This window comes from Nothoprocta perdicaria, unplaced genomic scaffold (genome assembly GCF_003342845.1).
Source record: "Nothoprocta perdicaria isolate Ctin4 unplaced genomic scaffold, notPer1 scaffold_2, whole genome shotgun sequence".
NCBI lineage: Eukaryota > Metazoa > Chordata > Aves > Tinamiformes > Tinamidae > Nothoprocta > Nothoprocta perdicaria.
The window spans coordinates 13,824,767-13,850,007 of record NW_020455204.1 but is presented as its reverse complement, the minus strand read 5'-3'; the positions used below and the strand labels follow the sequence as shown (position 1 = coordinate 13,850,007).

The 25,241-nt window shown below is 39.5% G+C and overlaps 1 protein-coding gene across 3 annotated transcripts in view; it reads right to left on the bottom strand.

Annotated features, from left to right (window-relative positions):
• Positions 1-842: 842 nt before the first annotated feature.
• Positions 843-25,241, bottom strand: part of DHX15 (DEAH-box helicase 15) — a 77,126-nt gene continuing 52,727 nt past the window's right edge. For 2 of the 3 annotated variants that reach the window (XM_026037534.1, XM_026037532.1), the window contains exons 6-14: positions 20,667-20,834; positions 15,738-15,824; positions 14,261-14,410; positions 13,989-14,097; positions 12,651-12,842; positions 9,399-9,521; positions 7,155-7,345; positions 1,645-1,814; positions 845-1,385 (exon numbers count right to left, since the gene is read on the bottom strand). In XM_026037534.1, coding sequence (XP_025893319.1) covers positions 1,268-1,385; positions 1,645-1,814; positions 7,155-7,345; positions 9,399-9,521; positions 12,651-12,842; positions 13,989-14,097; positions 14,261-14,410; positions 15,738-15,824; positions 20,667-20,834 — 1,308 coding nt within the window. In that variant the 3' untranslated portion in view covers positions 845-1,267. Of the gene's footprint in view, positions 1,386-1,644; positions 1,815-7,154; positions 7,346-9,398; positions 9,522-12,650; positions 12,843-13,988; positions 14,098-14,260; positions 14,411-15,737; positions 15,825-20,666; positions 20,835-25,241 lie in introns of all 3 variants that reach the window. The other variant, XM_026037533.1, reaches the window with a different exon arrangement.

Here is a 25,241-nt window from a genome sequence, read left to right as displayed (position 1 = left end):
CAACCTTCTCCATTTCCCACCATATAAACTGCATTTTAGAAAAAGAAACTTTCTGAGACCTTTCACACGCCCTCTTAACTAGTTTTATATCCACCAGGTACTAGAATTCAAACAGGATACCCCAAGCTACTATCCCACTCTCCAAGCATCACTTACTTTCGCTTCATCCTTACAGCTTTTATATATACATATATTAAAAAAGACACCCCCCACAAACACAAAAACCCACTCGGCACCCATCCTAAAACAAGTCTGTTTTAGCAAGAGTTGCTCCAATTTACTTTTGCCAGAAGGGCAAAACCAAAAATCTGAAACCCCAAACATATTAAGTCCTATTATGAACAACCTGGGATTCAATTTTGCATCTTGAGAAACCTGCCAAGTTAAAAATCACAGCGGAACTATAGAGCTGAGGTCTAGTTTGTCCTACAGTGCGACTCCCTCTGTGCTGATCCTGACATGTGAACCTCCACCCAAACACATCCCAGGTTAGTTATTTCTAACTGGACAAGATACTCAAATTTACAGAATACATTACAATTTTTCCTAAAAGATGAGTAGGAATGTTTCAAGAAAGCATTCGTCAGAAAAGTTCCTCTGCATTCACTTTTAAAACCATTTCCTAAGCAATGACAGGTAAGTTTGCAAGGAATTAACACCATATGCATTGTATTCATGTCACTGTAATTGTGCTACTTAAAAACCTGCACTGAAATTAGTAACTACTGTCATGTCTAAAATAGCTGTTCAAGCAAAAATGAAATGGTTTCTCATGTTTTGATCAAAGCACCAAAAATACTGACATACTGTGGCACAAAATTAGTATAAATAGACTTTATTGAAGTCAGTACCTTTGTACTGAAGCTGAAGATTGTGTCTACATAAGCACAAGTTGTAACATTTCACAACTTCTAAAAGGAATGTCAACAATTACAACGATCATGCATACCATGGTCGATAATCACATTTTTAGAAGCATTTTCAACCATTTCTAAAGAAATGCTTATAACATTGTTATATAGAGAACTACTTTCAATAAACTGCAAAACATTGATCAGCTTTTCCAGTATGAGCTACAGTGTCAACACAAAAGGGAGGCATAAATGTTTAATTTATGAAATCAGAATGGAATATTTACTGTAAAGAAAAATTAAAAAGCTTTCAAATAAAGGCCATTATTGAACCAAAGTGAAGAGCACAACTTGAACTTTGAATTCATTCATCTTTTAAAGCTGTCCTCTGAGTAACTTCAGTTCAAAGCATAAATTCAGTACTGTGAGTATTCCTTGGACTGAAGTTTGGCAATGATGCGGTCCAACTGTCTCTTTGCTTCACACTGTGGAAAATTGCTCATGTCATAATATTGAGGGGCAATTTTCACCAGCCTGTCAAAAAAGGAGAAGGTTGTTACTAATTCCCAAGTTTTAAGACGCACCCGTAGAAATTCCCCAACTGGGTGAAACAAAGATAACAGATTCATTCGTTTTCTTGTCGTGATCCCAACATTAATGAAAGGCTACATGGCTACATGCCTGCAAACACCTCAAAGCATTTAAACAACATTAGCTTTGTGAGAAAGCGGGTTTTTTGTGAGAAAGCGGGAAAAATTTTTACTGCAGGTCACCGTTTCAAGACTGTGCTTACCATTCCGGCTTGATGTCTGTACATGTCCGAATGTAATTCTTTGTGGTAAGGACAAACTCATTATAGAGGACCCATTCCGGCTTATGATCCAGCACAGTGGAAGGATGCAGCTGCACCACCTGGTTGTCCTTCACGGTCAGGTAGTGCCCCGTTCGCTCCAGATGCGCCACCTGGGGAAGAGGCAGCGCCTTCGTTACCACACAGGCCCCCTCAGCAGCTCCACGCGCACGGGAGGCGTCCGGCCAGCGGCCACGAGGCACGTGCCAACAACCCGAGCAACCAACAGAACAGGTCAGTCGTCCTCACTCAGAGACAGGGTTATTACTATTATTATAAGGGTAGCAATGCAAACAGAAGTCCTGCAAAGGGCTATTTATTGAATAGGCTTGCAACAACGTCAGAATATTTCAGAATTTCAGAATATTTCAGAATATTTAAGGTTGGAAGGGACCTCTACAGATCATCTAGTCCAACCTTCCTGCTCAAGCAGGCACACCTAGAGCATGTGGCACAGGGACGTCAACAGTGGCATAACCAATATCTGCTTCAAGCACTTCACAGTGCTGGTTCTGTAAGACCAGTAAGCATCAATGGATCCCTGTGAGTTTTATTAATGTAGTTTTAGTAATAATTACATGTATTATTCTACAAATACTCTCCTACGGTAGCCCAGTAAGAATAGGAAGCTTAATGTGTCAAAAATAAGAAGAGCTTCGTTATAGCGTGAGCTTTAGAGCTGAAAAATGTAGGTTCAGCAACACACTTGTGCTGTGCCCTTGGCAAGAATCAATTAACCTCTCCGTGCCCAAGCTCCCGGCTGCATGAACGGGAACGCCGCCAGCGCCACCGAGATGCCCGAGAGGCAGCGCACGGGGCCTGGCAAGGCGGGCGGCTCCCCGTGAGGGGCGGCCTCCGCACGGATGGGCGGTCGAGACCGGCCTTTCACCGGGATTTCAAGATTGTCTCAGGAGTTGAGATACGTGCACGTATCTATGCACTCCTGTAAAAGACTAGGTGGGACAAAGCGTACATAAGCGTGTTTGAAAGATGCACATTTTTAATCAATTCCTTATGAGCCATCCTGCTTTACAGACTGCTCCTCATGGCTGAAATGCACCTAGGATTATTCAAACACTTCTGTCCTCCTCCCTCTTTTTCTTCTTTTTTGGCTAGTTTAAGGTAAATCCAAAATTCCAAGATTTCTAAACCAATACCTAACTCATATTCTAATTTTGAATAGGGACACTTCCTTAGTAACAAATTGGTTTAAACAGAGCATGTGCTTTTCTTTAATATTTTGTGACATTACTATCTAAGACATGCCTTGCTAGCAGAAAAAAAATATTTCAATAGTCTGCAAATCTTTTTCAAAAAAGATCTGAAAACATACCATTTTAATTCAAGTTTGGACAGCCAAGAGAGGCTCTTTTAAATGGAGATTAACAGGGCACTGTCTGTAACAATTTAGGTTCAATTCTATCCAACTCAATCCAATGTTTGCAAGATTAAACAGCATAGTGGCAAGCCAGACTGGACTAGAAACTCATCCATCTCAAACCTGCTTGGCACAGTCATAACATATACGTTACCTCAGTATTATGCATGTTTTTAAAGGATTTATTTTTAAAGATCAATTCACTTTTTCTGGTATGGAAGTAAAGCATATGTGTACAAGTATCTTTCAGGGAGTTTGAGATGTTTCAATTCCACCTATAAAAGGCAATCCATTTATTTAAATTTTATTCTAGAAAATGGTGTGCTCTTAAATTTAAAATGAAGACACTTGACCTTTATCACTTCAATCTTGCTTAGCTCCATTAAAATCTGTAATGTAACCCTCAGGTTCTCTCCAAAGGCAGACTAAAATTCCCCTCACATTTACTGTAGTGAAAAGTCCTGTTTGGTTTACTTTATGTAACCAGTTAAACATATTCCCCTCTCTCAAGGAAAAAAAGCCTAGAAACACCAAAGCAAAGCAAAAACTCCACAGAATTACAGAAAACAATCCCCTATATTCAGCTCTCAATTTCTAGTATAGGAAAGAGACTGGAGTAAGTCCAATTAAGAAAAAAAGTATTCTTAGAAGACTATCAGGGACAATTCACTTCCAAGCCATTCAAAATAATGGATTTTTTTCAGTCTTGAGTCAATAGGGAGCTACAGGGCTTTTCCTATGCATTTGTTCATGTTCACACTTGTCAGTTCACAGGTGAATTCCAGGTTCGCTACTGGCACCGTCCCTGGCGACACAGGCACACCACCACAGGACTGCCAGCAGGTAGCCAGGGCTCCCGTGCTTGCCCAAGAGCCCATTCCAGTCCTTTTCTGGAGGTGGTGAGGGTCTGCCGGATCACTATGCTCCAACCAAGCCCAAGGGGCTGGAGCTGGGCACGAGGGAGGCACCGTGGAGCCTGCGGTGGATGCAGCACGTGAACGTGGGCTCCTCTGAGCAGCCAACGTGCACCAGCGAGAAGGCAGCGCCGCAGATCCTGCCTCCCAGCTATCGCCTGACCCCCATCTCAGCAAACCCAGGTGTATGTCAGCCCCTTCCACAACATAACCTACACATAACCCCCGATTGCGCAGGGAACTTCAACTGTGTTTTCTGCTGTTCTGTTTAGCTAATTAGGTTAAATCCAACCAAGAAGGAGGTCGCACAGAAGGGCCAGCAGGAACAGGGAAGGATGGGAACAGCAACCATCTCGTGGCATGGGCAATAGCAGCAGGAGAGCCAGCTACGAACAGCCACACACCAAGGGCCCACACTGGGTCTGGAGCCAGACACACAAACACTACAGAGCCACGTGCGCCTCCGAGGAGGAGAGCAAAGATGGTATCCAAACCACCACCCATCTGTTACTAGAATGCCACGGTCACCATGTCTATTGAGATAAGAGGAATCATTTCTTCTGCCTTTGCTTTTTAGACAAAAACACAGTAGTAGGCAAAGGAGCGGTATCCATTGCTCATATTTCAGAAACTCCTGCTTGCCCATCACACGCATCCCAAAGCTACCAAGGAGTTCCACACGGCAGCCTGGCCTTCGCTTTAAGAAGCAAAACCAAGTCCATGAGAGGCAGCAATGACGTTCTGCATGGTGCAAGTTCCTCCACTACCACTGCAGAGGCCCGATCACATATGTTACAAACCAAACACCTATACAAGACTGTCTTGGCAAGCAGGAGAGTTTAATTAGCAGCCAATCATTTGATATTCAGAGAGATGAGATCTGTGCTGCATTACTCCACGAGTGCTCCATTTTCTTCATAGAGCTTAAAACTAGGTAAGGACTGTCAGGTCACCTAATCTACCTCCTTATCTACCAAACACCATTTAATTTCATTCTCTGTAACGACCCTAATGCCACCTGTGTTTGGCTAAGCCGTGTTTTCCTAAAAGACAGCAAGGCTCAACTTGAAGACAACCAGGGCAGCACTGTCCCCACCACACACTACCACAGTTTGGTCTACCTTGAAGTACATTTGACTTCATTTCTCAGGTGTCAATTTTTGTTCTGCCTTCATTACTAGACTAGAAATAGCTGTAGCAAGTAAGAGTTTTCAAAACTGCAATCTCCTCTACCCAAATGTCATGTATTATAGGAAAGTCCTTTAAAGATATGGCTTCTTACTGGTCAAAATGTTGTCTTTTCCCCTTTACTTCACCCCCTCTAAATTCTATTTTATCTTAAATAAGCAGTTTGTAATAACTTAGCAAGCATGACATTTGCTTCCTATATGTATATACACACACACAGTGCATGTTCTAATGTGTGCTGCCAAAACAATGGAAAAAGATAATGGAAGTTCATTAAAAAATCTGGTGAACTGGAAGAACCTGGGGATCTAGCACCAAACTTGAGATACTTCACTTATTAGGAAAGATCCATCATCCCAAAATTTTTTCCTGTATAGAAAAAGCTGCAGTTTTTGTCCTGGCCGTGACTATGACAGACTTGCTGAATTTCAACTTCGCATTTAAACATGAAAGTTAAAGATGATCAGTCATCCAGCTGAACTTCAATATTTGTCAGTCACTGGCAGATTTGTCAAGGAGGGCAAATTTACACTAGTTACAATTATATAATTAGCCTATTTCAATATTTTAGTACATTATCCCACAGATGTGCACTGTCAAACATCAACCAAGGATCTGAATTAACAGAAAATCGTACAGCCAGGATGCAAATAAATTTCAGGACAGTGGGCAATTAAAGTAGAAAGCAAGGCAGTCAAAAAAATCAGAAAGCTGCTATTATATTTTGGCACTTAACTTGATTTTAACAAAAAAAGTTATCTACATATGCTGGCCCATGGGACTTTCTATGCTTTAAATGCACAGACTTCCGTCTGTAGGTCCATGTACTTGGCGAACAACTCTTGGAATTTTCTGCACTACTAAAAAGTCTACTGCATCTCATTACTTAAGTCTTCTGAGCAAAGATCCCCTTCTGAATAACAGTATAAAAGAGGCAAGAATGTACAGGCTGGCTGCACACTAAGTACTTCAGCTGCTGCTAAATAACATCTCCTTTAAGTATTGGTAAATACAAGTTTTCTACTCCAAAGTACTCAAAGCAACATGGAATTCATGAGAAAAAGCTCAGGAGCAGGGTCCAGAAGCCCTTGGATATCACACTATCACAGAGATATTGTGATACAGATAACTAGCTTTCTGTGCTACTGGGGTAAGATAAAAAAAAATCCCAAAGAGAAGAGGGAAACTCCTCATATTCCTTTGACTCCAAGTAATCTCAAGAGGTCTGCCATTGCTATGTCTTGACTGGGCCCTCAAATTGAATTTGGCATTCAAGGCTGAAAGGTAAGGGATAACTAAAGGTTGAAGGGATGCTTATAGCCCATTATATAAGCAAAGACCTGACATTTCTGGAAATATTTCTGTTTTCATCAGCACGAGCCTACTGCTCTCTTCACAGCAAGAACATGCAACCATAGCTCAAATTCCTGCGCAGCACAAGGGTTTAATGGAACAAAGACAGAATGACTTGCTGAAGGTGGCCAAGTTACATACAGCTTACAGCAAGATTTTGGGATACCCTACAAGGCAACTTATACAGTTACAAAAAAAAACCTCCAAAAGGAAGGTCTGCTTCCATTTTCTTATCTGTCCCTAACCCTTCTTGCCTCTAGTACAGGCAGAGAGACTAGATGCTGGCCAAGCAACCAAGGTGATTCTGGAAATGAGGCCTCCGTCAGCCAGCCGGGGCCCTGCAAGGCAAGCTGGGCAGAACTGCCTCACCTTGCAGAGGGAGTCAGCCAGCTCTCCAGCATAAACATGCTCCTGGGCTTAAGGGTGCCAAATATATATTAATCAATCAAGAAGTGCCTTTCCCTATAACGTGAAGGGAGATGAACACTTTTTGTTCAGTGCATGCTTTTGATTTAATGGCTAAATCACACATAACTGGATATAAGCAGCATCTAGGGAATTTTGGAAAGTGCTAAAAACCATACTAAAAGCCAGAGTTCCCTACAAGAACGCACCCTTACCTGCATGAAATACCCAGTGACTAATGCCTTCCTTATATTGATGTAATAGTCTCGGCTGGTAAAGTCTGTGCTTCTGCGAGGCAAATTAAATCTATCCATGATTCGTGACAGCTGCTGGCGTACATTGTCTGCAGACATCAGGGACCTGTAGTTAATGAAGTTGTCGTAACACCACTGAACCGACTCATGATCTGCAACATTAGAAAACATGAAACAAAAATGAATATTTTATCCAATTAAAACAACAAAATAACAACCAATTAGTCAGACGAGCCAAAAAATAACTGTGAACTTTTATAAATGGTAATAGCTCTTAGTCCGCTCAGTACGTTTCCTGCATTAGTTAACTTGCCTAAATTGTTTTCTATTCAGCAGGTATAGGGTCAGCATAAGCAAAAGTTAGGCTTTTTTGTGCCTATGCTAATTTAGACACAAGCACTGCTGTTTTGCTGAAGTACTAGATCCAGGAATTCCCCCCAGCTTGAAAGCACTGAGCAACTAGGAAAACTGCCTTCCAAAGCTGCAACGTGAAGTATAACTGGACATTAAGAGCCCTCTGTGTTATTATGCACAATTTTGTGTTTGAGAAGCCAAGATAAACACAAACAATCCTTAAATTAACCATTCAAATAAGTGTTCAAGAGCTAAGCAAACACACTAAATGCTAAACATATGCACTTCTCAGAAGGTTAAGTGACTTGGCGGACTGGTCAAGTACAGACTCAATACCACCTAAGACCTTCACGTGTCATTCACTTGGCATTAGAGTAGATATGACAACTGATTCACTCTGTACACATTTCAGTACGAATTTAAGAGATGGATGTCAATAAGTTTCCAAAAATCTATCTTGAAAATGCACAAAGATCAAAGTGACCACGTTGGCTTCAATGTTTCCTTCTGTATTACTGATAGTTCAAACAAGTCTTGTAGGACAGCAAGTCTAAGCCATTATCTCAGTACAAAACCAATTTAACACTGAAAAACTTGGTTCTCCCTATCAATCCTGCTACTCTTCAGTAATACTCTTCTAATCTTGGTCACTTCATTAAATCAAAAAAAAAACAGCTCTAACATGATTCAACTTTAAAAAAGTGTGTTCTTGCATGGATAATTTATTTTCATTAAAACACAGAAAGGTTAAGTAATTTGTGGTAATTTTATCTGTGCACACCATCCCACAGAAGGTATTTTAAATAAAGGATGAATGCTGACACTCTTACAGGTCACACAACAGAATTATTGTTAATTAAGTCCCTAAACAGACTACTTTCTCTGCCATTTGAACCACGCACTTCAGATGACCCGTAACTAATATTTTACATCATTCTAGATACAAATTCTTCATGTTATCTCCAAATCTTTCATATCAGAAGTAAATTTAGTTTCACAGTTAGAATGGTAGACAGTTTCAAGGCAAAATGCCCAGATCAAAGCAGCCAGAGAGGAACACCAGGATTTTTTTTTTACCCCGTGATAAAAGAATATTACATTTTGTTTACTGACACATGTGTAGAGTGTAACTGCACATCCAATTCCATTTTAACCTTCCTTTGCTGTGAAGAGCAGTCTTTTGACTTACAGCCAAGGTAAAACTGAGATAAGTCACTGTTCAAAAAGCCACTTCCAATAGCCATTTTTCAGGAGAACTTAGTTTCACCTGTATGTTTTTATCTTTCTGAAACTGCTAAAAAGCACTTGAGCTCTGTCATAATAGCACATTTCACAGCAAATCCATGTGCAGAAGGCAAGTCAAACAACATATGGAGCCATATGATCAATTTAAGTTCTTGTTGACGCATCACTTTTTTCTCTCAATTTATCTCAAGGTCATATTTCAAAATCCCAACTGTACTTAAAGTTAACATTTGAGCTCCTTTGCATCCAAATGCTTTTTTCACATTGTTCTCCCTCAGAAGTTAAACAAGTTTGCAGATTTTTTTCTGCTATTAAATGTCAGATAGCAAACTTCCAATATTTCTTAATTAAAGTTAAGTTTACTTCCTTCTATCCAAGGTTACCCAGCATTGACTTAAGGCCTGGCTTGCCTCCAGGCTCAGCAGTTTGTGTGTTTGATCAGCTAGTTGAGGTGTTTCCCCCCCCGCTTCCTTTTCCCCCCGCTCTTCCTCCCCCAAGGAAAAGGGTAAAAAAGGCAGCAAGGAACTTTAATAGCACTGGTCACCATTTTTTCAATATCAGATTTAAAAAGTATTAAAAACCTTTTGCTAGAACAGATGCACTTACTTTGTTTGAACGCATGGTAGACATTCAGCAATGTCAAGTGATCTCCATCTATATGGGCAAATCTCATCTTGGCTTCATCTGCTGCTTTCTTTGCCTCCGTGGGGCGAACAAAACACTGTGGGACTAAACAAGGTTGGTATGGGCCCAACACAAACGCCCATATCGATGAGTCACGCATTCACAGACAGAGGAACAAGGCCTAGCTAGGTCAGTTCACAGAGCATAGGGCAGGGCAGGATGGCCTCCAACTGCATCTCGGACTGTTTACTACCTTGATTTGGTACATCAACACCTAACCACATCTGTAAGACAAGAGGATTTCAAAGCTACAGAGCACCTGATTATTTTTACTAGAACTATAAGCAGGCAAAAATCTCTATTCTGAAGGCCATCGAGATTGCCTGAATATACTGGAAGGCTCAACAGATCTTTGTTCAAGACCCAGTGCTGATAGCTCTACCAGAAACTAGCACCACATAACAAGTATGTTAATTACGAGCTCGTTTTCTCAGTGAGCCTCTGTGGACAGAGTGCAGAAGGAAGCTCGGAAACTATACTGCACTAGCACAGTCTAAACAAACGTTCATTTTATTACAAGTCTGCTGCTAGACAGAACACACTAAAGGTAAGTCATCTCCCCCAGATGGTATCGTTATCAGCACTGGTGTACGGCAGGATATGTGAATGAAGGCATTACAAAGGCTAAAGGTTGGGATGGTAGCGGTAGTGGTGGAAGGTTAAACCGTCCTTCATCGCTATTTGCGACAAAAACACCCACGTGACAAGCTGTCTACATTATATTGCTCTTACGTAATCAAATTCCTTCTTACACGAACTTGAATCCAAAATTAAGTTTTAAGATTCCAAGCTCAGACTATGAAAGACCGCAAATATCATTACAGCCAACTTAATTCATGGTCTGTCAACATTCTGATACGTTGCAACACGAGTATTAATTAACCAGAAATTTTAAGTAGTTAGGAAGACTCTTAACTACCGAGAACTCAAAAAAAACACCACACAGGAAAAAAACGGTCCGTCTCTTTACGTAAACCCCACTGCAGATATAATTTAAGAGGTTTTTCCTGCACATATTACATTTTAATAAATCTAATGCTAAGATGCTATAAATCCTGGATTTTTCTAGCTCCTTAGGGCTATGTTAGGCTTATCATAATCAAAGCCTGATCCCATTAGAGGACTATTTTGCATCCTACATGTCCCTAGTAGGTGACAGCTCTGATTTTTCCCCCCTTTCTCTAAACTCCCCTAAAAGCTCCCTAACAGTATACCTGGAGCATAAGCATGTGCCATGTGAGCTGCAGGCTAGATGGAATTCTTGCAAAAACACTCACTGCAAGAGGGAACCCATATCAACAGATCACAAAGAGCAGCAACAGATCACTGAAGAAACTGGAAATGCAGGTGTGAAATAAACACCCTGTACTTTACTCCAGTATTTGAAAGCCAAAGGTATTTTGATTTCAAACCCAGGTTAAAAAAATTAAAGTTATTTCAAGTTAACTGTTTTGACTTAATAGCACTTGCTGTATGAAAAGCTGTACGTATGTGAAGCCGCACAGCAAGACACTATACTGAATTAAATAACTCAGTGAAATAAATAACTTCTATTAATAGGAAAAACCCTGACAGTTACAAAAACCCTAACACACCCTAGAAAACTCTTAAGTTTTTTTTTTAATAACACAACCCACATATGGCCCCTTTGTCTGGTTACGCATTCAGTGGCATCTTTCCCTCCTTTCTGGTATTTGGCCCAAACCGCTAACACGTGAACTTCTACTGAGAGGCAGCCAATCCTTATGTGTACTTAAGGGAGCATAACAGGCTGTATTAGGTCACGCCATTGGGGAAAAACAATAAATAAAACCATCAATGAAGGGGTGTTTTACTTTGGAAAACAGCCCTCAGAAATAACATGAATACTTTGGTTTTAAAAGAAAAATTTCAGCTATTACTCAGATGGTAGCCATCTCCACATGGAGTTTTAAGGCATTATTTGCCACAGCATTAATTGTGCCTCAAAATACATCATATATACGTTACGTATATTACAGGTTGAGAGAAGATACATAGAGGGGAGTCAGCTAAATCAGTTGAAGACATCAGGCCAAAATATCAAACTAGCAGTTCCTTAAGTAAATTTCTGTGGTGAGAGAAGGCAGGGAAGGAAGGGAAAGACAGGCACCAACCTACCACCACCTCCGCTATTAAGCCTCCCATTTAATCACAAAAGTGTGTTAGATTCTGCCCTGCCCATCTGCTCTGAGTCTGAACAATAACTCTGCAACAAACATTTTAGCTTGTTCTTAAGAACTTTCTTATAAATATACTGTAAGACTAAACTGAAGAGATTTTACACTTAGCCAAAACATTGTTTCTAATCGTCCAAGTTAACCATGTAACCTGTAGAACATCTGCATTGTGAAGAGCCTCCTCAAACAACACAACCAGAAGAAACAGTGATTATGAATATGACTCCCACTTTCTTAAAGGACTAAGCCCTGCTGCATGTCCTGTAAGGACAAAGCAGCAAGTGCGGTAGTTCCTGTGGGACCTGGAACTGAAAGGCAAAGCTTGCTCGACATCAAGATCTCATGAAGATCTCCCTGACCAGAGTCCAGCTTTGCACAAATTTATGGGCTCAAACACGCCCCCTCCCACAAGGGAGGCTTGCTTCCTCCTTTCCTTTAAGGAGAAGTGCTCCTCTTCAGCCTCACCTCAGTGTGACTGAAAGCAGTATTTCCTGTGTACTGTGCAAGTGCAACAGTTTGATATAAACTTTACTGTTGGTCTTTGGAGGATAGCAGGACTTCAAGCGCAGAGAAATGAACAAAAATTTCACCGTCTTAAAAACAGAGCGACTAAACTGACATTCCTAGTCCTGGCTACGAGCCTAAAAAGGAAGTTTGTTTCACTAGCCTGAAATGCTTTCCTTTATCAGCTCAGAATATATACATACTTTCCTTAAAAGGAAAGTTAAGATCAAACAGACCGATCATTTTATGCATGCTCATTCTTCAACTTTACCATTTGTTAACTGCAGGTCAACATATAATATCATATTGCCTAAATTCCCTAAGCTTTGAAAGGGGTCTAGATTTATTAAAGAAATAAAAAAAAAAAAAAAAAACACCTTTTCACTGCTTATACTTTTGACAGAAAAAAAAATCTCATTTTCCCCACACCAGAGATTTCTATTTTGCTTAGCATCTCTTTCCCTGCTATTACCTGACAACATGGCAGTAATAGATAGGACCTCATTAGAACAGTTGTAGTCACAACTTGCAATAACCATTTTAGCCAGTTGTGGGTCCAGTGGAAATTCCGCCATCATGGATCCCAACTCAGTCAAGTCTCCATCATCATTTAAAGCAGCTAGATAATTCAAAAGCTCTAAGGCTCTCATCAAAGTTTCAGGAGCTGGAAGAAAGAAATATATTTATTATGCATGTGTAGACATGTCAAACTGTTTTAAGCAGAAAACATGAGAAAATGCAGACTACTATAATTTTTTCATTGTCCATGCAGTTGAATTCCAAACACCAACTGTTACCAAATTCATTTATACATGTTTAGGGATCAGCAAGTTCTAGGGCAAAATTATTTCTTTAAAAAGAGTTCTTAACCGGACCAAAAGCCATATTTGAAGAGTATGGCTCTTCAAAATTCATACAGGAGGGGCAGCTAAACACGTGGGAAACTGGGTACTGGCTCGGTGCTGAAGTACCCCAGCACCCTCCCTTCCGTTTCCTACAAAACAGGTTGAGTACAGTCCTAAGATCTCAACCATGTGCTTTAGATATTGATATATTATAGAAAGCTGATCATGCAAGGATGTTCTCATCTTCCCTTCCCTGCACCTGAGTGTACGTCACATATGTAACACCCGGAATGGAATCCAAAAGGCCTCCTGCTCCAGTATCACATACACTGTAGAGCAGGAGCAAAGAATGCAGTTTTTTAATACTAGTAATACTTATCTCTAAGTGGTTTTTTTTTTTTTTTTAAGTAATAACACAATTTATCCGTACAAGGCTGATCTATGTTTATAATTAGCAATATAACCCAGCTATTTAAAAATACATATGGATGGTAAACACTGTTAGAGGAGAGGCGTACATTACCTTTATAGCTTCAGCAAAGAATACCTGTTTAATCTGAACATGTACTCAAACTAAAAAATGTTGGCCAATTTACATACAATTGTTAATTGATGTGTAATTAGAATGTGTAATCAAGGAGGTAAGCAAGAGAAAAAAAATCATCAAGTAGTAGGTTGTCTAACACATAATAGTGGCTTATCCTCTGCAGGTTAGGTACATCCAGTAGATTTCTTGGTTCCATTAAAAGCTTGCGTGCAGACAGTGATAGAAAATACTTTCTTTGGTAAGACACAAAGCACAATTTCAGGGCAAGTAAACAATTTCCTTAAGAATTATGACAAAAGCATAAAAAACCTCTAAAGTTTATTCTATGCTGATACCAATGCTGTATCATTCACCGAGGTGAAATTTTAATCATAAAAACAAGAGGCTCACAGAAAATGAGAAAATATGAAGCAAATACCTGGTGGATCCATAAAATCAAAGTGTACCAAGTCATCTATACCAAGCTTCTTGAGCTGCAACACCACAGATCCCAAATTAGATCTCAAAATTTCAGGGTATGTGTTGTCCTAGGGAAAAGGAAAGAAAGACTCAAGTAGATAATACCTGTTAAGTGGAAGTGCATTCGACTTTCAGCATCCCACCAACCGAGGCGGCCTCACCAAGAGCACAAGCCCTCCAAGCGAGGCGGCCTCACCAAGAGCACAAGCCCTCCAAGCGAGGCGGCCTCACCTGCATCTCTGTTTTGTAAGCCTTCTCCGTATAGAGCCTGAAGCACTTGCCCGGCCTGGTGCGGCCGGCGCGGCCGGCTCGCTGCTGGGCCGAGGCTTTGCTGATGGCCGTCACCAGGAGCGACTCCACACGGATGCGGGGGTTGTACACCTGTGCCGAGGGCAAGCACAGCAGAAAAGCATGAGCACGCTGTCTAGAAAACAGGGAAGGCTTCAGGCATTTTCGAACACCGTTTCTGACAAGGAAATCACAGACAACTGTACGTTCTGGAAGGAAAAGAAAAAAAGTGCCACCCTAACTTTAGCTACGAAAGCCTCTGCATCAGTGACAGAAAGCTTCAAATACAACCGCCTGGAGAACAGTATTTACTTTCATTTGTTAAGATCTCCTCCTGCCCGGCTCCCTGGGCTCTTTAAATGTGTATTCTTAGATAAGATTTTCATGGCAGAACTAATATGTCCAATTTGTGCTAAACATACTCTTGATACTCAAATTATTCCATGCAAAAAAAATCCTCTTGATGGAATTATAAGGTTGAATAATCTTGTTCAGGAGGTCAGAAAAAATCTAACATTAAGGTTTGAATGCAACTGTAAAATCATACTGATGACAAAGAAATTCTTTATTTCAAGGATACTTGTAATCTGTCACAGCACAAAATATCTCCTCCTGGAATTTGATGAAACTTTCCACTGAACACAAACATCAGCCCTGCCAACCCATTAGGGCTTACAGAAAGGAAGATATTGTAAGAAAGACTGTAGTCAGAGAACTTGAAGGCTTCCTATGGTCTGTATTTTAAATACTATTCCCCTAGCGTGACCTAGCTAAAAAACAAAGTGTGTTCAGAAACTGTTCTTTCTCTGTGAAGAATTTTTCTAGACTAAAAAACATCACCAAATAAAGCTAAACCAAAGGGATGCACAGCCTGTGTACCAAGATTCATCTCTATTCACATCCTGCCACGCGTCTCATTGTGTGATAACTTAAAAGGCTGACAAAAAAGAACAGATAAAGGAAACATCTAATAAAGGAAATGTCTAGAAACTAACTCATGAAGATCACAGTTGTTGAAAGATTTCAATTAATCTAAGAAACATGTAATCCAGTCTTTATTCAGTTCTTTGTATGCACCAGTTTTCTTTCAGATGACTTCAGCATATTTCTTGGTTTTACTTGAGCATTCTTAAACACAGACATACAATGCAAAGCCATCCTCCCAAAAATACCTCGAAAAACCATATTCCAGGCCTAACAAAGAGGCTAAGGCACTTCTGCAACTGCAGTGTTTTGGGCAGCTCAGTAAGCTTGCATACAGAGTACAAACCTACAGTAAATAAGGAGAAAAAGTACACTAAAGATTTCAATAAAAAGAATAACCAAGAACTATCGGGGTTTACATGAAGAATTACCTCAACAAATCAGATTCCAGCAGTATTTTCTACTCGGATGAAATAGTAATTGAAGTTGTATTTACCTTTTGTTTTGCAAAGCCAGGATCAATCACAAACACAACACCATCTATAGTTAATGATGTCTCAGCGATGTTGGTGGACACAACAACCTGTTCAATATAATACATAGAAATTTGTCACGAAGTGAGGCATGCCGATAGTGTAACGACCGAGTCGGGGATCTAACTGAAAGTTTTCAGCATTTTCTTTCACCTCAACCATAAACCAGAGCTGTGCTCCAAAGCTTTTATGGATGATCAGAAGATGAGGATGATAAGGAAAAAAAAAAAACCCCACTCCTGTATGAGCTTCTAATGATGGCACCATAAGGTCTGTCCACCACATCTCTGCTCCCCTAATTCTCCATTAAAACTAACCTTTACTATTTAAATAATTATTTTACTTCATGTTTTACTCACATTTTCAGTATAAACTGACAAGTTATATTACATCCTTGTGACTCCTGATTTTCAGCTCTTAAGTAGGACAAGCTGGTCAAGTAATATGAAAAGGACTATATAAATACACTTTGACAAGCTTTATACAAACATGGTGCTACTCAGCATTCCGTAAAGCTTGTTTTACACAAGAGATATTAACAGCAGCCAAAAAGCACACATACACCGTAATGTGTACCTTATTTTACACAGAAGATTTTTTGGCATTGAATGAGGCTAATTATATCTCCTAGCTAAAATTGTGAACATTTATCTTCAAATTATTTGATATTCAAATACCTCCATATGTTTTGGAGGTTGCACTTTTAAAGTAATACTAGATTTTAACCTTCAGATATTCTGTATAACAGCTATAGCAAAGTGATAGCTGAGTTCCGCAGCATCACTCTTTGTCATTTTACAGCCACAGATGTCGTGAAACACTCGGCAAAAAATCTGTCCTCATCCAAACAGTGACCATATTAAACTGCATGTTAATAGAATATTTAGATCAACTACCCTAAGAAACACTCCAAACTAGTCCAGCATATGATCTAAACTAATTTCCACTTCTCAGAGCACCCCATTCTGACTCTTTGCATCAATTGAAGTTTCTAACAGTTTGTTCAGAATTGCAATAAAAAAAGTGGCCAGATTAGACTTTTAACCTGTTATAAGCCAGAAATTAGTCAAGAGAAAAGCCACAAACATTTCAATACAATTAAATGCCGATACAGCAGCATGATGAAAGTGTCCAAAGAAGTACACGTCATTAAAGGCCCAAGTTGAACAGCTCCGTGTTAAAAGGCCTGGTCTGCATGCCTAACACTGTATATATGCATGCCACCCAGCTTGCTGTTATAAAGCAGTGAATTTTATCTAAAGCCTCTCAACTTTTTCCTGCGTATACTAATGAGGCATCCATGTCCACAGTCTTCAAGTACCAACTGTAAAGGAACATCAAAAAACGTTAGTCCCACTTTAATCGTTGATTTTCAGCAATGCACTTCAATAATAAAAATACAACATTTCGGGCCACAAAGGTCCAACAATTTAAATTACATTTAAACTTATTTCACTTGCACTTCAGTCAGGTGACACCTTCACAGAGGATCAGAAAATAGTTATTCACTCAAGACAGTGTTGTAACATTAATAGATGAGATGTGTATATACATTGCTTAAAAAAACAACAAAACAAAAAACCACAGACACTAGACACAACCCTCCCCCAAAAAATCTTGGGGAAAATCCCTCCCATCTTGAGAGTCTTAATCAGAAAACAGAGTTACTTCGAAATCAGAGGAATGAAGTAATTATGTAAATAATGAATTGTACCTAATTAGAGTTCTGCAATTAAAGAAATTACAGAAATGGTTACTTTGAAAAGGTTCTTAAATACCAGATTAGCAGTCTGATATTTAGAATATAAGAAGTCACATGTCTATATATGCAACAGCCTCACTAGTAACTCAGGCTGATGAAACACACACAACTGGCTGGGAATTCACCCCCGCATACTCTCCTGTTCAGGCCTCACAGTTAGTTTTACCCCATCTACACCAAATATGGTAACAAAACATTGACACCTGCTTTGCATTAAGGAATTAAATTACCACAGCAATGCAATTCAAGGTACCTGCAACAGCAGGCACCAACCTCAGATGAATCACAAGAGGCCCCTGAGTCAAAATCAAAACTTCTGCTCTCTTCCTCCCATCTCCCATTTCTAAAGGGTATGTCAACCCAACAACAGAGAGGAAAACGCCAATTGGACTTGGGACTTAATACCGATTAAAACCACTTCAGGTTAGTTTCTCCCTGCAGACAGGGCCACAATTCCCACGGCCACGGGAATGTCTGCCTTCTGGATGTTGCAAGTAACAAAGAACGCTTAAAATACCAAATTCAAAACTTTAAACTGTACAGGTAATTAGGTAGCATCTTATTAGCTTTAAAGCCTTGGGGAGGGAGAACACACACGTAAGACTGTGAGCCTCTCCCAAGTTAAACAAGTTATATCTGATTAAGTAACTACTAGTAAATTCTTTATAAGACGCTATGGGGACAATTCCTTTCTTAGAAGTTCCTTTTAATTATTAAGGGGGGGAAAGTCTTCAAAACATGTATCAAAACCTCAGTGGAGCCACTAGCCATTCTAGAAAGATATTTTAGAGATACAGGAAGGCATGACTCACTTGTAAGACTGTATAGTAAAAATGCTTTTGTGTTCATTTGTTGTGTTCATATAGTTATGTAACTACATAAACAAATAGAATCATTTGTATCATTAGATAAATAGTGACGACCGAAACTGAAAGATAGCAGTGCCCTCTAACAATTGAGGGCTGGAACACTTTTAGAAGAGTACCAGAAATCCAATAGGCAAAAACTCACACATAACAGCACTGGGTGGTCAAAGCAGAAAAGCAAAAGTTCAAAGCAGGCAGCAAGGTCCCGAGGAAAATAAGAGATTGTTTTCAGGAGAGTAGATGATGATACAAAATCTGAGGAATGGAAAACACTTCCAGTAGATAATCCAAAATGATACACAAAATTATAACCTCTTATAGGGCAGCCCAGTACCGTGAAGGTCCTGGTAGATACCTAGGTCAGTTCCAAATCAAGAATAAACAGATCAGTCACTTGTTGTTTAGTTGGAAGAAGGGAAAAGAGGGGGATGCAAGAGGAAGGCTGAGTCTTCATCTTCCTCCACAGGAAGAAGGTAACAGCAACTAGCTGCTATCAGAAGTAGTATTCATCTTTTAAGCTTATTTTTTATTCTTTCTATTTTTCTCCCCTCCAGCAACTACTGATCTTCCCTAGAATATCTAGGGAAAGGACAATGAGCCAAGTAATGAAGCTACAGTATTAGATTTTACCAATGTAATTATTCCATGATGCTATACAACTTTTAGTATTTTGCTTTTCTTTCACATAGTTAAGTCAAGAGATATGTATTCAGGTACTACCTGGGTTTAACCTTTTCATGACCGTTACAGATTTGAAATTATTCAGTCTAATTCTTTTCCCTCAACAGTTTTAAAAACTGCGTTTAATCCTCGCAGGAAACAGAGTAAAAGCAGATATCTTTTTAAGATAGCAGAGGTCCAGTAATCTAAGATCCTACTTTACTTAAACACTTAATCAACTGCATAAACAGAGGCGTGGGGGGCAGACGGGGAGAAGGAAGAGAATTACACACTTTTCCACTCATTACTGCAGCAACCTAGTAAAGAGGTAGTAAGAACCTTCCTCATGCTCCTTTCTTAAACACATAATGGCTTTGTAGCTGTGAATCTGTTACTTAAATGTTCTATGATGCTTCTGCCAGCAGCTTAAAACTTCACCCAGCAATTTGTTTTCTCCCCTCTAGTAAAGAGGATTGCCACACTGAAGGCCTTGTCAGACACTAGCACTGGCTCTGCTAGTTCAGCACAGTGAAAACTATGCACTGCATCTGTTTATCCACTTACCAAGAAAACCAGAAATGGCCTATTTCAAAGCATCTTTTTAACAAAATATATAAACAGAAGTTAAACGAAATACACTGTTAACACTTGTTCATCACTGAGAAGCAGTTTCATTCAAGTCATTTGCTAATACAATCCTGTTGCAGTATGACTTTCATGATTTTGGATGGCATGCTTTCTACAATCACCTCCAACATAAAAAGATAATTCCACCAAATTTATTCTTTCAGGACACTAGGAAATTGTCACTACTATTCTCCATGCTGCTGAATACTAGTCAGTAGTATTCTGCACCTGCACTGTACTACACACACACACACACACACAAAGAGGAAAATAATCAAGGAACAAATCCTGCCTAGAGCAGGCAGCGTGATTCATCTTTGACCTTCAAAATCTTAACTTTTGGGATATTAGTTTCATATAAAAAGTTTAGCTTGGAAAAGTTCTGTTAGGATTGCCAAATTTTCAGTTTGGGAGAAATAGGGACACATTGCTAATGTGGTTTAGGCAGAAATTCAGTAAGTTATTAAGCTTTACACACAATATTGACATGTTATTTTACAAGCTTCAGTTTCTTGATCCATTTTATCCTATAAAGGGAAAGTGCCCCAATTCTTTGTTTAATGATTCAAGCAGGAACCTTGGATAAATTTTGGATACCAATTCTGTTCCCAAGAGCATGGCTCAGTAATTGCTATGGAAAAATGAAACCTCATCCCTCTACTTGAATCATGGAGCTGTAAGATTCATAACCTGATTTGCCTTATTTCTCACAGGAAACTTATGTGACTGCTACATGATACTTATTGTGAATACTACTCCCAAATCCTTTTCAGGAGTCAGACATCACAATTTTCAATTGCACTAAGAAAAAATACCTAAAAATCTAAACAGGATGATATTGCAGCATTCCAAACTTCATGAAAAGCTTGCCATTTGCTGTCATCCAAATGGACAGCTAAAACTTGTATTTAATTCCCTAAATAACTGAGTGGCTAGCATACTATTCAGTAACTAAAATACATTTTTATGTTATTTACCTTTCTCCCTATTGCTCCATTTTGCTTTTTTGGTGGGGGAGGTTCAAAAATCCTTTGCTGCTGTTGTGGAGGAAGAGTAGAATACAGCGGAATGATTTTGATGTCACCAACTTCAGGGCCCAAATCATCAATTTCACGCTTTATCCTCTTGCAGGCTTCATCAATCTCCTACAAAATAAAAGCATTAGTTAGAAGAAGCCCATGAAAACAGTAACATTTTTATCTTAGAGCATCTTATGACAATCATTAGGTCCATACAAAAATAATTTGCAATAATATTTGCTTAAAAAAGGAGCCAGGGGAGAGGGAAAAACGAAGGTGGTTGATAAATTTTCACTGGATCTTTCACAGCACTCCAAGATGTCTCAGCTCTGTACTCTAATGAAGGGCCTAATTTGCATTCAACACCCTTTTTCTTTTAGACATGTTCCCTAATTAATTCCCTACAAATTGTACTAAAATTGAAATCTCTCACCCTGGAATATTAAACTGCACTCGTGACCTTTTCAATTTTCACAATCTAAAAGAAATTGATGTGCAAGATATTTTAAATAAGCCAATTAAGCTTTAATGTCACGTATCACTAATGCAATTATATGGAAGATTTGCTTCATTGTACCTAATGAGAACAAACACCTTTTCAGTATAAACATGGATGCTCAAGAACCAAACCTCTCAATCCACACATTTCATATTTATTTCAAATTTATCTAAAATTCCATTTAAGCTTAGAGTCAAAACTACTCTGAAGAGTTTCCCCTCCCTACCATGCTCATCATTTTCTCTATTTTTGAGGCCATTTTCTGGCCAACTTGATAGACAAGGAAGTTTAACCCTGCCTAATCATTTACAACTCAGTTTCATTTTAAAGCACTTATGTTGGGTGACCTGTAGCTATGAAAATGTTTAATGAAGATAGAAAATTAAAGTGCACATAAGTTAGGCCAATGAATAACAATTCATTAAGCTTCAGCTTAAGAATTACTGTGCTCTGTTACTGAGCAAGAGGTGCTCTCAGCAGCTATCGAGATTTCAGCTGAGCCACCGAGGGCAGAACCAAGTCAGCACTAGCAGAAGCAAGGCAGAAATAAGCTGCACACAGCTACTGTGCATATTCCAAGCAACAGACCAGGTCACCCTTACAACAAATAAGTCACCAGCCTAAATTACAATCATCTTCAAGGCTCAAGAACACATGCAGGCCTCTGGGTAATCTAAAGCCTCTGTAAAATTACTGCTTTAAGCGGGATTTAAGAGAGCAAAAATCAGCTTCCGTTTCAGAATCCATACGTGCATGTAGAATCTAAAGTAAACCTGACAGATTTGCGAGTCTTCAATTTGTTCTTAAAGATGCTTTTCGGTTTTTGCTTGATAGTATTCTGTATAGTCCCTTAAATACATACAGAAAGGACTTGTGTTCTATATGAGAAGAAAGTGTATAAAATTAAGTATGGCAAATGAAAGCCTATGAGACTATCCCCTTTGATGTCAAGGTCCTCTAATAAGCCTAACACTTTCTGGCATTACTTTGCATATCTGAAAGAACTGTAGGTATTTACCCAAACCCTTTTAAACGAAGGTGCACTTTGTCAAGAAATCCAATATACCTTTACAAAAGAAGGTAAACTAGAATGCCCTCTCCCAGTTTATCAACAAGAATTTCTTTAAACTTATGGCACATCCGGTATTTTGACAAATCCTTTCAGAAAGTTCATTAAAATTCTTCTAACGTAAAAGGGAAAAAAGCTTATTTGACCAGTCACACCCTTTGGCTGCACAGAATGCTTTTCTTCACGGCTGTGAAAGTATTAAGGGGACTTCAGAGTACACAGTTGGCTAGCTAGTTCAATATACTGCATTCCCTGAGATTTTCACCTAAGTCAAAGCCTTGAGTAACTGTTTTCTGGGGCATCAGTTAAAAACTTTAATTTTGTATTAAATGTATCTTTTCAAAAAAACAGCCAAATACAGAAATCAGTTCCTGCTCTGACCATCACCACATCCGATTTCACCGAATTCAGGCAGATTACACTTGTAACTAGGAAAACTCTGAGGTCAGACAGATTGTGTCACCGTTAGCACTAGTGACTGCAGTCACAGGAGAGCTCATAAGGTTCAGACACTAGACTAGCAAGTCCTCAGTGATGAACGAGAGCACCTACTGCCAAGTCTTGTGTGTCCACTGCTACCTATCAGCTTTCAGCAGGGATAGCGTTTCTTTCTCCCAAGAGCTTCCCGATGCAGTCTGAGTATCTCTAATTAGAACTCATTAAAATACTTCCACACGGAGATGACCAGTGCACATATAACCATTACTCCCTGCAGATTTGCAGAGGTAACTATGAACTCTTCATCACATGCTGCTTGAGAGCAGGATACAAGCCATCAAGAGCCACCAAAGCTCTTTTCAAGACAGTAATAGATTTAGGTCAGAAAACATTCCAAAAAGCTATCCAGAAGTACACAATCTAAGAATCATGAATAGTAAAAATAGTTTGATAGTATTAACTTTGCTTAATATCATGAATGCTTAAGTGCCAAAAATTCTTCTCCATCACTTGAAAACATAAGATTTTTTCTCTCTCCTAGAAATACATGTGGTTGAATGCACAATCTTTACTTTAATTCCCTGAGAACAAGTTAAATAGCCTTGAATTACCAAAGTATTTAAAACTTTTTTACAAATTTAAATATTTGCACATCATCTTTACTACTTCAAGTCTACTAGACAACCCCTTGAAAGGGATTACTAGGCCAATTCACATATAACAGAGAGTTCTTCTCAGAGAGAGGAAAAAAATAAAATAGACTGAACTTGTGCTACATTTAAATAAGGCCAAGAAAAACACCTTGAAGCCCTGTCTCCTGGAGATAGAGAATACCAGGGTACTGGCAACAGCACCAAGCACAGGATCACAGGAAACAATTAGCTGAATCCACCTAGTGCATCTGTACAAGGATCTGTTCCAGGAGTAATCCAAGAAAGAAGCAGGTCTGCTGTGCAACAGGCACTAGGCATAGGCAACGCTGAACTTAAAGTGAATTTGACCCCAGTTCCTTAGGAAACTAAGAACCTTTTAGAAGTATTATTTGAAAAACAGCTCTCAGTAAGACTGTTGTCAACGCAATCGTGCATCATTGCATTCATCTGCAGAAGAGCCGACTGCCAGAGGTAACAGGCAAATACACCAGACAGGTTGCATGCTTGCCAAAATGCTCATTGATCTCAAGCTCCACACTCTTTCAACATACTAACCCTAGACTGCACTACGTCTTTAGCATTATCCCAGCTAACAGTCTACTGCCTATATTAAAGGCCTCAAAAAATTCTTGCTTGACCCTATCAAGGTGCACTGATACACTTCCAGCACCCGCAGTGCAGCTGAAAGGCCCTGGACACTGGATGCAGGTAGCAGGAGAGAGCTCCACAGCCAGAGCTTTTAAATATTAATGCAGAGTTCTCAGTGTTCTCACACGCACTCCACGGCACAACCCGTTGAGTTATTCTGCTTGGATAAGCTCCAAAGACACATAAGCCAAGAGAAAACTATTTTCTATGGGTACTCAAGTGATCAAGGAGGTAGGTAGGGTGATAGCAGGAGGCAGAAGAGGCACAACTGATTTTCCCTGAGGGGTCTGAAAAGTCCTGCTTGCACTTCTGTCTTCTTTACCCCTTAAACTCTTCAGGAGGATTTTTCAACTAGTAGAGATTTACTCAACTAAACATACAAGCACTATTTTGAAACCACAACAACACAGAAACAGTTTATATGCAAATAAAAGGAACAAACAAACCCACCCAAAATACATCAAACAGTAAATAGCTACAGGTACAAGTACTCAAAGCCAAAACAGCAAATAGCACAAAGTCTCACACCATATCACACAAAATGTTACATACTACAGCAGAAGTACATAAAACATGCATGAACATATATATATACACACACACATATATTCTGGAAAACAGTAAAATGCTGTAGATTAGGAGAGGGAAGTGTAGTAACTGAAAGAAGTGAAAGAAAATAAAACCCAAACAGCTATAGGTGCTTTGACCATTAAAGGCTATCCGCTATCCTTCCACAAAGGCATCCGACACCACTTCTTGGCTAGGAAGACCAAGGGAGGGTACACACCACACGTGAAAGTAGCAGCTGAGCTACTGACACAGCCTTAATGACCGAGAGCGCTACATAATGTTCCATTTTCTACACCGTGCCATGAATCACAACAACAGAATTTACCTTTTAGCAAAAGAGGGGGCATCTAGAGTAAATTCTGTCAGATGTGTAAGCTGTACTGGTTAACAACATGCTTTAGGTAGTTCTTTTGCTGTCACTGATCACACTGGTACGAGACATATTTCTAGGTGACACAAGAAACAGTTCCCCACCACCATCCCCATTAAAGATTCTGGGCTATGACCGTAACAGACCCAGGTACCTAATCAGCACTGGAATGACTGTCACATATCCCATAGAATCCTTCAGACTGAAGGAAGTCTGTACTACCATCTACATTCAAGTTCCACAGTTCTGTTTCAGAGTATTCGCACAGGTTTGCTATGATTTCTAT